This window comes from Trifolium pratense, linkage group LG7 (genome assembly GCF_020283565.1).
Source record: "Trifolium pratense cultivar HEN17-A07 linkage group LG7, ARS_RC_1.1, whole genome shotgun sequence".
Taxonomy (NCBI): domain Eukaryota; kingdom Viridiplantae; phylum Streptophyta; class Magnoliopsida; order Fabales; family Fabaceae; genus Trifolium; species Trifolium pratense.
The window spans coordinates 32488594-32502273 of NC_060065.1; the positions used below are offsets into that span (position 1 = coordinate 32488594).

At 29.9% G+C, this 13680-nt stretch overlaps 1 protein-coding gene across 1 annotated transcript; it reads left to right on the forward strand.

Annotated features, from left to right (window-relative positions):
* Nucleotides 1–4361: 4361 nt before the first annotated feature.
* LOC123899163 (tRNA (guanine(9)-N1)-methyltransferase) lies at nucleotides 4362–7614 on the forward strand. The gene is made up of 3 exons (XM_045950232.1): nucleotides 4362–4876; nucleotides 5821–6180; nucleotides 7102–7614. Exons 1-3 carry the CDS (start codon nucleotides 4439–4441, stop codon nucleotides 7378–7380), a joined length of 1077 nt encoding a protein of 358 aa, XP_045806188.1. The 5' UTR covers nucleotides 4362–4438; the 3' UTR covers nucleotides 7381–7614.
* The last annotated feature ends 6066 nt before the right edge of the window (nucleotides 7615–13680 follow it).

Consider the following 13680-nt stretch of genomic DNA (forward strand, 5'->3'; position numbering starts at 1 on the left):
TTGTTTTTTCCCTCCATGTGTTGTCAAAAAAAATTACTACTAATGTTTGAAGTTACTAGAACTTTGACCATGCGGTGCATGAGTCTAATTAGGTGTAATATGTAGAGCTGGGTATACGGACCAAGGTCCGCGGGCCGACCCGTTTAACCCGCAGCCCGCACGGACTTAAGACCAAATTTTTTTGGCCCGTTTACATTTTTGCCCGTGTGGGTTGGACCGTTAAAATCGCGGGTTATGCGGGTTAAATCCGCGGGTTCGCGGGTTAGCCCGTGGCCCGCCTTCTTTTTTTTTATATAATTAATTACAAAATTTATCAGATATAAATAACTTGGTCCATGTCCAAATTCAACTTTTTTAACTACAAAAAAAAAAAACTTAGTCTAAACCCTAATTATAAAAAGCAACAACACACTCCAATTTTAATCAAGTAGACAACAACACAAAACATCATGATTCAGACATGTTCTTCTACTTATAATCTTTTGTTCTTTTTCACTATCTTTTACTTTGTCTCAGCTGTATATACATTTGCTAGTATTTAAAAGATACATGTCCAAATGAGAAGTTATTTTTTTGGGGGTATTTTCCGCTATTATGGTTTGAATAATTTGGTTACCTTGATGTGATTTAGTTAAGTTGAATCTGTTAATCTTTTTATGCTTTTTGGGGTACATGTAGAAAGTTTTTCTCATTAAAATGGACGATACAAAAATGACGATAAGAATCAGTTGAATTTTATTTTAGTTGCTTTACTTACAAAGAGAAGATATATAAACTCAATGATATCACAAACTTTATTTATTTTTATTTGTTAGTTACAATTTATATGTTATAACATAAAATTATTAATAATATAATTTTTTAAACTTTCATTATATAAATATTTTATTAATTTAGTTTATTTTTTTGAAAAGAGATTTTTTATTTTTTTTGGTAATAGTCCGCGGGTTAACCGTTTAACCCGCGGGTTTATGCGGACCGGACTCGGACTTAATATTATAACTCGTTTATATTTGCCGACGGGCTTGTTCGCCCCGTTTAATATGCGGGTTTATGCGGGGCGGATTAAACGGGGCGGGCTAGCCCGCATACCCAGCTCTAGTAATATGTAACAATAAAAAATAAAATACAAAAATTCTAAGAGCATTTTCAATAAGAGTAGTATAGGAAATTTCATGGACTAATTATTCTATATTTGTTTATGTGCTTATTTTATATTTTATATATTTTTTAAATAATTTTGGAACCCATCGTTTTGTTTACTTATTAAAAAAAAATTACTGATAACTAAAGGTTAAAAAATTGATGATAATTAAAGGTTAAAAAAAAATTAAAGACATAATCAAGAACATAAACTTAAGTAGACATCCATAAATAAATAAAAATTGTGATTAATTCCGCCGTTCAAATTTATTGAAAACAGGGTTAACATATTAGGATTCCTAAATTCTTTCATAATTGAAGCACATGTTTTAGCGGTTGAAAGGTTTTATTGTAAGTAAGGGATGCAGGTTCAATGACAAATCTGTATTTTGTTAATAAAAAAGCTGCAATAAAAAGAAAGAGAAAATGAGAGGGGAAAAAATTTGGTTTAGGGTTAGCTCATGTTAGCAAACTTATAATATATGAGATTATCGGTTTTTAATTGTTTAAATTGTGCAATGAAAATTGATGGTGCTTAATTGTCGTATGAAATTTTTCCTATGAAAATTGATGGAGCTTAACACTTTGTGGACATAGTTTAAATCACAATTGGTCTGCTAGTGCATATTGTATCAATTGATCATCGGTTAATATTAAATATGCCATGTTAAAATCAAAATAATGAATGTGATTAGTGACATGACTATGGTTGTGTTTGGTTGTATTGCAAAAAAAATTGATTTAGCAAAATTGAGTTTGATAATAACTTTCCAAATTACACGTGATAATAACTTTCTAAATCTCACATGATAATTATTCTCTAAATTTATGATCCGGTAGAAAAAAAATCATTGATCAGGAAAGACATAAAAATATTTCGTGATGAATAATATAGTCAACAATAATTTTGATATGATATACTTTTAAAATTGATGGTGCTTATCAATTATTGCACATAATTTTAATCACAATTGGTATACTTGCCATAGTGGTTGGAAATATTGCCTTGCACTAAAGGGTTGTGGGTTCGAATCCTATTCAAGACAAAATTATATTATTTTTTAATAAAAATTGCAAGATAAAATGGAGGGAAAACAGAGAAAATAAATTAGGGTTTAGAGTTTGCTTGTGTATACAAGCTTATAATATAAAAGATTGGGAAAAAAAATACCGGAGTAGTGGTAATTGTACGGGAAGTAGTAAAAATGTGTTAATTTAATTATTATTTTTATTACTATTATATTATATTTTATTGATACGAAGTTTTCACCGTTAATAGTGATGACTAATTTTCGTTGGGAATCTGTGGAGGACGTAAGGTGGATTATCCTCTCCCAATCGAATTTTCTTCGTATACATGAGACATGAATAAAATCTTGGACCAATTCATTGTTGGTAATATGTTAATTATTTTATATTCAACAATTATGTTAGAAAGAGTTTACGATGTTGTCAATAAGATTCGCAGGAGGATAAATTATTGAGGAGAATTTAAGTTTAAGTTTTGGATGAACAATTTATTGACCAGATTTTAGTTGTCTGAGTGAATAAGTGAGTTAAAAGCGACAAGTTAAAAAATTGTTTATGATTATTTGTGCATTCTTCTTTTGGTTTAAACAGGTATGACCCATTCAAATTAAGTTTTGAACTATGGTCCTTCAAAATTAGTATACAATACAACAACCACCAAAATAATTGAGAAATAAACTATTTATGTCATAAGAGACTTTTGAATAAGATTAAACGGTTCGGTGGATAGGATGATGGTGAAAACTATAAAAAGAAAATTGTGACATAGTGATAGTTTTAAGGTGTAATTGGTCCAATATTTTTGGTTAGAAAAGTGTATCAACTAATGAAATCTTCATCGGTTTAATTTGGTTCAATTTTTAGTGTTTTTTAAAAATGAAATAGAATCAAACTAATCGATTAAGTGTGATTCAAGTTATTTCATCCCAACTAATCATTATGTCAACTTGTCAAGCAAATGTGTAATTAAATTGTCGCATTACATATTTATAATTTATAACTAAACGGAAAAAAAAAATCGGACTTTTCTTTCGGCCTGTTTGACCTTTGAGTCAATTCCATGTAAGAACCTTCTAGGAGTTAAATGAAAAAAAATATGATGCAACATTTTATGACCTAAACGACAATTTTATATATAAATTAATGATACATTCGACTAAAAAATTTAACATTTCTATCGAGTTAGAATATCATGGATTTAATATTTTAATGATACTCTTTAATTTATTTTATTTTTTTCTGACTAAATACTCTTTAACTTATTTATTTTTTCCTGACTAAATACTCTTTAATTTAAAATTGTGAAAATAAAATTTTGACTTAAATGCACTTTTGGTCCCCCTATTTTTAAAAAAATGAAGTTTTGGTCCCCCAATTTTAAAAACCAGTTTTTTAGTCCATCTATTTTCATTTTTTTAAAGTTTTGATCCCCATCCTATTTTGGGGTTAATTTTGTTGATGTGGCCTTGTAACTAATGATGTGGCAACATTCATGTGGACAAATTTAATATCCATGTCATTATTATATATTTTTAAATTCAATAAAACTTTATTTATAAAATATTTTAATTATTAGAATTATATATTCAACTGAAATAATAATTGTTAAATCATGTGATTGTTTGTTTTTTTTTTTAGGTTTAATAAATTAGAAGTTGTGAATTTTTGGAATTTTTATATTAATGAGTTTACGATGATGATATGATGATAAAACGTGATTATTTTGTTTTCTGGGTTGGTAAGAAGAGTAAGGATAACTGGATAAGTGGATGATGATAATGGGAGCTATGGATTGTTTGATGTGATTTTTGATGTTTTTGAATTATTTTTTGATTGATTTCTTTTTTAAAAATACTATAATTTTAATAATTAAATTATTTTATAAAATAAGTTTTATTGAATTAAAAACAAATAATGACATGGATATTAAATTTGTCCACGTGGACGCTGATATGCATTAGTGACAATGCCACATCAACAAAATTAGTCTTAAAATGGAATGAGGGATCAAAACTCAAAAAAAATTAAAATTGGGGGACTAAAAAGTTGATTTTTAAAATAAGGGGATCAAAACTTTATTTTTTTGAAAATAAGGGGATCAAAAGTACATTTAAACCTAAAATTTTATATTTCTAACAAAAAAAAAAGTCATAATTTGGGAGCGAGGTAGTAGTAGAAAAAACTAAAATAAAATTGGGAAATGAAAGAGGAATTAGGGTCTTAAACAAATCTTCAAAATCTCAAATCAAACAAAACAATAACACAAATGGAGCCAAACGGCGCCTCAGAAGCCGTAGTTCCACCGCCGCAGAAGCCTGAAACAGAACTAACCACCGAAAACAACACCATCTCCTCAAATCCAACACTATCAAAAAACGCACAGAAGAAGCTAGCGAAGCAACAGAGATGGGAAGCAAAGAAAATAGAGAAGAAAGCAGCGGCGAAAGAACAGAAGAAGAAAGAACTCGAACGGAAAAGGAAGGAATGGGATGAAAGTCTCGCTAATATGAGTGAAGAAGAAAGAACGAAGTTAATTGAATCGCGAATTAGTCTCCGGAAAGAGAGAATGGAAAAAACTTTAGAAGAGAAACAATGCAGAAAAGAGAGACTTGTTAAAGCTAAAGAACATGGACAAAACGTCGTCGTTGATCTTGAATTCTCTCATCTCATGATTTCTTCAGAAATTCGTAGCCTCGTTCAACAGGTTATTTCATCATTTTTGTTTAAATTTTTCATTTTTTTATTGTCATTGTGTAGTTTATTTAATTACATGATAGAAATATTCGTCTTAAAAATCAAGTATTTTTTAATGTAAAAATTATATTTTTAGATTCTTTAACATGTGCCCGTAGGACAATAGACCATTGTTTTTAATATGGGTTGTTTGGATTGATTCGTAATTATTGTGAAATTGTTTGGGGAAGCTTATGGAAATGACTTAACAAAGTTGTTTTCAAGCTTATTTTTCGTAGGTTCTCTCTATATTAACTTATAAAAAGGCCAAATGCATTCAAGGGTTTTAAGTTTCACATTTGTAACAGTTATGTCCTAAAGTTTTTCATGTAACAGTTAGGTCTTTTAAGTGTTTTAGGTAACAAATAGGTCATTTTAAGTTTCAAACCGGTTGCACCTTTACCCTTATATCAAAACAGTTTGACTTTATTTTATCTTTCGGTATTATATAAATAGCTTATACGTAAATACTTATATGAGTGTATGTTATATGCTCTACAAAAAGGGCGTGTTCTATAAGTGCTTAATTAAGTTGTTTATCCAAACATGATCTAAATCGGTGTTGCAATCTTCACATTGGATATAAGACTATATAAGTGGAAATTCGGCAAACTCTACCTCGAGAGTTTCAACACTGCTTAATTACATGATAACTGTGATGAAACTAAAAGAGACATGTGTTATTTCATATGAAGCATTGACACAGATACGGGATATGACACTAATACACAAACACTGATAATAATGTAAGAAAATGAAAGTGACTATGTAAGTATGTAATTGCATTACTGCACGCCTTTAATATAAAATGTTGGTACTACATAACATATATCATCTAAACCTCTTGTATTATACAGTTTACATATTTTTTATTGTGTATTGGTAAATGATGGAATGTAACTAATATATGTGTAGATAATGTATTGCTATGCGGCGAATGGAAGGTGTGAGTCCCCCGCACATCTTTGGCTAACTGGCTGCGAAGGAGAGATGGATGATCAATTGAAAAAGATACCGGGATTTGATAAGTGGATAATTGAGAAGGAAGATAAGTCATATATTGAAGTATTGCAAGATCGTAAGGATGATATGGTGTATCTAACGGCTGATTCGGAGACTGTTCTTGAAGAGCTTGATTTGAAAAAGATATATATAATTGGTGGGTTAGTGGATAGGAATCGGAATAAGGGGATAACTCTGGAGAAAGCACAAAAGCAAGGAATTCAAACGGCTAAACTCCCTATTGGTAATTTCTTGACGATGTCCAGTTCCCAGGTATTGTTCATATATTAATACATTTAACCCTTTTGTTTTTGCATTGGATTTTGTGTTAATTTTAACCTTAAAAAAAAAAAAAAGTACTTTCGTCGATGGATGGATTGTATATTGGATTCTCTTCTGCAGTGGAAGTGCTTCCACTATCACAGGAAACACAAGGATGCGAAGAGATTGAGAGAAAATAGGTAATTATAACGAGAGAGCGAGAGCGAGAGAGAGAGGGAGGGAGGGAGGGAGGGAGGGAGTAATCAAAAGAGAGATAGAAAAAATGGAGGGGACTGGAGATTGATCCTAATATAGAGGATCTGGATCCACCAGTAGGCTCTTTTACATTGCAGAGTCACAAGTGATAATACTCCCTCCGGTCCTAAATATAAGAGAAAGTTTACTTTTTAGATTCATTGAAAATCTAATGCATCTGGTTCATAATATAGTCTAGATACATTAGATTCTCAATGAATCTAAAAAGTAAACTTCATCTTATATTTAGGACCGGAGGGAGTAATAGCAGAGTGAATCGCCATTTAGGGCTTAAATTATCGTGGTTAGACAATTTGATGTATGAAACCTATGAAATTACAAAATGATCTATGAAATTATGATTTGGTTTATCAATTTGTCTTGTTGGGTCAATCAATTTAGTTGCACAAAATGTGTCAAAAGGACCAATGTCATTGAGTTTTTTCAAATTTCACGCATCATTTTAGAATTTTGTTGATTTCAAATACCAAATTGACTGACCCTTTATAGATGTTAGACTAAATTGGCGATTCACTTGATGGCACTGTCTAAAGGAACCAATGTGATTGAGGATCTTCAATTTTATGGTTCATTTTGAAATTTTATGAATTTCAAGTATCAAATTGCCCTTGATGGCACTTGTGTCTAAGACATTTTATTTCTCATTTGAGTTTTCAGGTTCTTACTGTGAATCAAGTTTTAGAAATAATTCTCAAGTTTCTAGAGACAAGGGATTGGAAAACTTCTTTCTTTGCGGTTATCCCTCAGAGGAAAAGAACTCAAGCTGATTCAGAAGGAAATGCGGATAATACTGTAGAGGAAGAGAAAGAGTGCGAACAAAATGATGATCTAATGGCATGCAAAAATCAATGTGTTGAAGAGGAAGAGATTGAGCAAAAAGATGATCTAATGGCAAGTAAAAAGCAATGTGTTGAGGAGATCCCTTCTAACTGTTAGAATAGTCACTGCCCAAAGTATTGCTACAAACTTGCTGATGGCGTGTGTGTAGAGTGTAGAACCGGAAAGGCAACACATGACACTAGTTTCAAATCAGAGCTGCAAGTGCAATTTTCATGCTGACATAGAGAATTAGCACAATATTTATGTTTTTTTTGTTTGACAAATCTGTGACTGGATTTTCTCTGAGGTGTTATCTCCCTTATGCCAACATTTTCTTCAGTTTTTGGATCATTTGCATTTATGTTATTTTGCAACACAAAAGTGTTTGTCTTGTATGTACCTATTGTGGCAAAGCCACACATGCATGCTTGGTATAGTTGAGTTGGTTAAGCACCAGTGAGAACAGGATTAAATAAGTTTTTGGTCCAATAAATATTTTGAATTTTGTTTTTAATCCCTATAAAAAATTCCAGCGTCCCCCAAATATTTTGTCACAATTTTTGGTCCCTATTCTTAATCAACTCTACAGTACTTTCGAATTTTCCAATGATTTTTTTTTTATTTATGTTTATAATATTATAAGAATTATTCTCACTCAAATTTAGAATTTTTTTAACATAAATAAATTATTTATGAATTTTTAAGTGCACCATTGGGAAGATGATTAAATAAGTTTTTCGTCCTATAAATATTTTGAATTTTCTTTTTAATTCCTATAAAATATTTCAACGTTCCCCAAATATTTTGTCACAATTTTTGGTCCCTATTCTTAATCAACTCTGGAGTACTTTCAAATTTTTGAATGATTTTTTGTATTTATGTTTATAATATTATAAGAATTATTCTCACAAATTTATAATTTTTTTTAACATAAATTATTTATGAATTTTCAAGTCCAAAAACCTTAACATTTGCAAAAGATTTTTTTTTTGTCAAGTAGACTAGCGATTAAATTTCACTTTTTAAGGTGAATAAATGAGTGCACCAAGGTTCGAACCCCGATCCCATATTATATGCAATATTCTATGTTTATGGGATGTAGCTCATGAGAATTGCAAAAGAAAATTTCTATAATATACTATACGTGACTAAAAAAAATTGAAATTTTGAATGATATACATGAATTGACTGAAAAGCAATAACTGAAAATCGTAACAGAAAATATTTACGAGACTAAAACTTGTTGAATTTTCTAAAAAAGCCAAATAATATATTAAATTTTTTTAAGCACAAGATGTGCCTGAAGTAGTGTTTACGATTATCACACTCAAAAGAAACATAACAACATCAAATCAATAAGCCTAAACAAGCATAAGGATTTAGCAACCAAAGATTTACATCGAAACAAAAATCTTTTTTGCTAGCTCTCAACCACCACCACACAAGTAATTTGATATTGTAAATCAACTTGTCGGACGGTGATTCCTTATGGCTAAATACTCTGTAATTTCTTTCTTTTTTTTCTAAATAGTTCAAATTGAAGCTAATCAAATTGCTTGAAGACACACCCTGATATCTTCGTGGAAACAATGAGCTGCGCAAAACTCAAGTGCAAAAGGAGTAAGATAACATGATATATTGTGGTACACAGACCAAAAAAAAAAACTCACTAGAATTATTTTAATAAGGAATTTGAATAGTATACATGAAGTATTAAGTTTGATTCTTATTGGTTCAATTATAAAAAAAAGAAAAATCACAAACCAAATTTTTGTAGGTGAATTCTTCGGTACACATATTATGTGGATATGTACCGCTATATTTGCTGAGTGGATGATTCTAATTGGTTTACAAATAGTATTTATTGATTTTTCTATATTAAATACTATTTGTGGACCAATCAGAATCATCCATCTAAGCCGTGTATTGGTACATGTGTATACCTCACTTTTCTTAATGATATTATGATACAACAATATACAACCCATGGTATTGTATCAGTCAATTTTTTTTACTGATATTGTGATACAACAATATACAACCTATGGTATTGTATATCAGTCAAAAAAAAAAAAAAAAAGCTCATATTACTTTACTTACGGTAATTCGTACCTGATTACATCAACGGGAAATGAAAAAACAAAAACAAGTTAATTTTTTTTTCTTACTCAAAATCTACTTTAGATCTTTTTTGTGACCAAAACAAGGGGGGAATGGATTCTCTCAAGTGTGATTTACACTTGAGAGAATAAAGTGTAATCTAACACCATCTAAATTTATTTTCTCTAAATTTTTATATGTTTATCTCTCTTGATCAATGGTAACAAACCACACTTTATTCTCTCAAGTGTAAATTACACTTGAGAGAATCCATTCCCAAACAAGGGTGTGTTTGACTGTTTGTAACGGTGGATATAATAATATAGTAACTGTTTTGATAAATTAAATTAAAGGTGGATTTTTTCTATAAAATAAATTGAAGGTTCATTATTGTACTTGTACTATAATGTAGTATTTGGAAAAAAAATGTATTTGGATTAAATTGTTTGTAACGGAAAAAACAGTGGTTACTCTTTCAACATTATTTCCTTAAACTGAAAAAATAAAAATGACTTTATCTTATGTTCTTTGAATTACTATCACCTTAATTATAATGCAATTCTACATACCCTCTATAAAATCCATTTAGAATAATCACATTTGTGAACAACTCACATTGTCTAAAATGAACAAACATAAGCGATTCAGCGATAACAGGGTTTTGGCAACATTTCTTATGGTGTTACTTTTGGTTTTAGCTGCTGCAATTTTTCCTTACATGATGATACCTGAACCTCCCATTTTTTTATTACTATTGTTATGTTGTATTCCTGTTTTTGTGTTATTTTATTTTCTTTTTCTTGTAATTTTCATTTGGTGAAATCAATGGTCAGAGACTGATGTTGAAGGTGTTTGTCTGCTTCAACGGTAGATCGTTTTTTCTCTTCAAGAGGAGACATATTTTCTCGTCCTGAAGTATTGAGGTATTTTTAGCTTATTGGAGTCAGTGTGCCTATTTTGTTTTCTTTCTAGTGTATTTTTTGGTGTTTGTTATTTTCGGCAGTTTATGTTTTTTTTTTGTTTGAATGTTGGATTTTTTATTGTGTATACTTGTCGTATCTTTTTGTATTATACGGCACCCTTTTGTATTCTAAACTTTTTATTGTCTTTTTCGCGTATGTATAATATTTGCCATTAAAAAAATACTGCAGCACAAAGTTTACATCTTCAATATAGGTGATTTAGATTTTTAGGGGAAAAAAAAATAATATTTGGATTGATCATGAATGCCATAAGCAAATAACATAGAGGAAGTTTTATAGTTTATATTTTATTATTATTATTTTTGGATTTATATACGAAATAATAAATACTACATAAAACTCACTAAAAAAGAGATATTGGATTCAAATATGGATATTACTGAATATTATTTTTTCTCTTATGAAGAAGTCTTTGTGAGAGGTCTCCAAATGGAGACAATAATATGTTTAGGAAGTCTTTGCGAGAGGTCTCCATATTTTTTTTACTGATGTATAAAGATATATATTAGCATATGAGAGATCTATGTCATTCATTCTTTGTCCAAATGGAGACAACAATATGTTTAGGAGGTCTCCAAATGAGAGATCTATCTCATTCATTCTTTGTTCATGTTCACCTTTTTATGCAATATTTTTGGTCAAGTAGTTTAGTAACTAAAATTTTAGTATTTTTAAGGTGAATAAGTGAAGTGTCTGAGATTTGGGATTCGAATTTCAACTTTTACATATAAAATTTGATGTCCCTACTAACTCAACTAAACTCACGAAAACTGATCTTTGCATTTTTATTCAGTTGTTTAGAGAGAAAATTATAAGGAAAAAATTAATAAATTTATTCAGAATTGGATGGTCGGTGGTGATCTATAAAATTGCTATGAAGTTAATTTGTCAAAAATAAAGATAGATTACTGCTATGTAGAAAAAGTAAAGGGTTATGTAGATAAAAAATAATTAAAAAAAAAATCTTATTATAGTGATTTTTCTTGAGCTTCTCACGCCTCCCAGAAAATTGGAAAATACCCCGCTCAGATTTTAAAACTCGAAGTGTGTTTTTAAAATTTTAAATTCTATAATTTGAACTGCGAAAAAAAAAAAAAATAGAAATGAGGATGCAGAATACATTACCATCTCATTAGAACAAATTCAACAACATAATGGACCAATATATCAACAACAACATAAATTAAACACAAACAAGAACATGAATGAACTAAAGCGATTACTTCATCTTCATTGGGTTTAGTCATACAAAATTTTAGATGTTATTTCAAAATTTTATATTAAATAAAAAAATAATTTAAGATCTGAACCGTCTAATCTTAATAATCAAACGACTTTGTAACACTGAATGCATGTAATCTGATTTCCTAATATGACATCCATAAAAAATGTCAGAGATCAAGATATCACGAAGAATATAGAGTTAATTATTAGTGAGAAACTGGTTAGAGTCTATTATTCTATTACTCTATCCGTTCCAAAATAATTGTCACATTTTACTTCTGCACACTTGTCGATGCATAATTTTGATCATTAATATTTTTAGTTGTGTATTATTATAAATTATGAAAAATTAATATTTTGATAGTACTCATCGAGACAAATATAACAAATCTCATATGCTAATATTTATCTTTATACATCAGTAAAAAAATATGGTTAAAGTAGTTTGTATGAATAGTGCACACAGTCACAATAATTTTGAAACGAAGAGAATAGTTATACTAGTTGAGTTCTAAAAATAAAATTAATATGTGCTCACAGGGACGGATCTATTCATGTTAATATGTGGGCAAGTGCCTCACTAATATTTCAATGTTAGTATATATATATATATATATATATATATGTAGCATAATTATTTGACACAGATATAATTTATCTACTCCATCATGATGTGCTTTTTAAAAAATGCAAATTTTTTCTCTTGGGATAAACCAATGTATGTTCTATAACTTTTCCCCCAACACCAATCAATTTTGTCATTTTTTTTTCCGATAAAATTTGTCAAATTTGTGGAAGCTAAAAATATATATTTAAGAAAATGCAATTGCAATCATATATATATATATATATATATATATATATATATATATATATATATATATATATATTTTAGTTTCTTATGGTTCTTTCTACGGGAGATAATTATATTTGAGACGTTTGAAACACTAAACATTGTCCCCATATTTTAAAATTCCTAGAGCCGTCATTGTGCACATTTGATCATCTTTTGATCAATTAATACTTCAGTATTAAAGAGTTTTTCATCATATCAAACTCTCATACTTATTTTTCTTATGAATTAGATTTTCATCTCTTCGATCCCGTGCTTTCTAACAAAAGCCTAATTTGAGTAATATTTTTTGTCATAAATTAAATTGGGCTACAACTTACAAGAAACATTTCAATAGAGTAAATTAAGTCTAATTTTTATTTGCAATAATTTATTTATTGTGCATGCCTATAATACATTAATTCTCCAAAGCAAAGCCACTAGCTTCTTTCCTAGTCCGTATCACTTGTTTCCTTCAAGTTGGTCATTAACCAGAGACTTAGGTACAAGAAAGAGGATTGTTGTTCTTTTTTAGAAATGGGAGGTGATTTAGTAAAAGATCACACACTAGGGGGTGTAGTTTTTATGAAGGCATATGTTTTTTTAGGGGTGCAAAAAATAACCTGTTACAATGCAAAGTCCACAACCACATCCAAATCAAATCTTAAAAATCCAGTTAATTCTAAAATGAAATTTAACCAATCCATTTACATATGGTTGGTTATCCAAATATGAAAACCGATTATTTATATCCAAAACCTATTTTATTTTTTAAAAAAACCAATAAACCATTCTCCGTGAATCCCCAATTTCGATTTGAAAATACACAACAAAAAATTGATATAACCTGCAAAATGAGAGAGAGAGAGAGAGAGAGAGAGAGTGAGGGGGAGAAACAGAGAGAAAGTGAGAGCAAGAGAGTGAAGGAGAACGGACAGTGGTCAAAACGCGCCGACGGACGTGGCCGGAGTCATGACGGCAAGCTTCCATCCCTTTTATATTCTTCTTCGATTTCCAATCATGTACCAAATGCAGATCTGAAATACTAGAGAGGGAGAAACAAACGCAGAGAGTGAGAGAGAGAGAGAGAGAGAGAGAGAGAGAGAGAGAGAGAGAGAGAGAGAGAATGAGACAGTGGAGGTGCAACTATGCCGAGCTGAAAAAGATGACCATATCGCTCACGGCGGTCGTGGCTGGCGGCGCAACGACGATACCCGTTCTTCTATCTTTCTCCGTTTCAGTGTCAATTTTTTTTTTCATCAATATATTTATATATTT

What these genes read in the sequence shown, in the direction of transcription:
- LOC123899163 (XM_045950232.1), top strand. Translation starts at nt 4,439, where the DNA reads ATGGAGCCAAACGGCGCCTCAGAAGCCGTAGTTCCACCGCCGCAGAAG. An exon ending in TTCGTAGCCTCGTTCAACAG is followed by an intron (nt 4,877 to 5,820) that starts GTTATTTCATCA and finishes ATATATGTGTAG; the next exon opens with ATAATGTATTGCTATGCGGC. An exon ending in TGACGATGTCCAGTTCCCAG is followed by an intron (nt 6,181 to 7,101) that starts GTATTGTTCATA and finishes TTGAGTTTTCAG; the next exon opens with GTTCTTACTGTGAATCAAGT.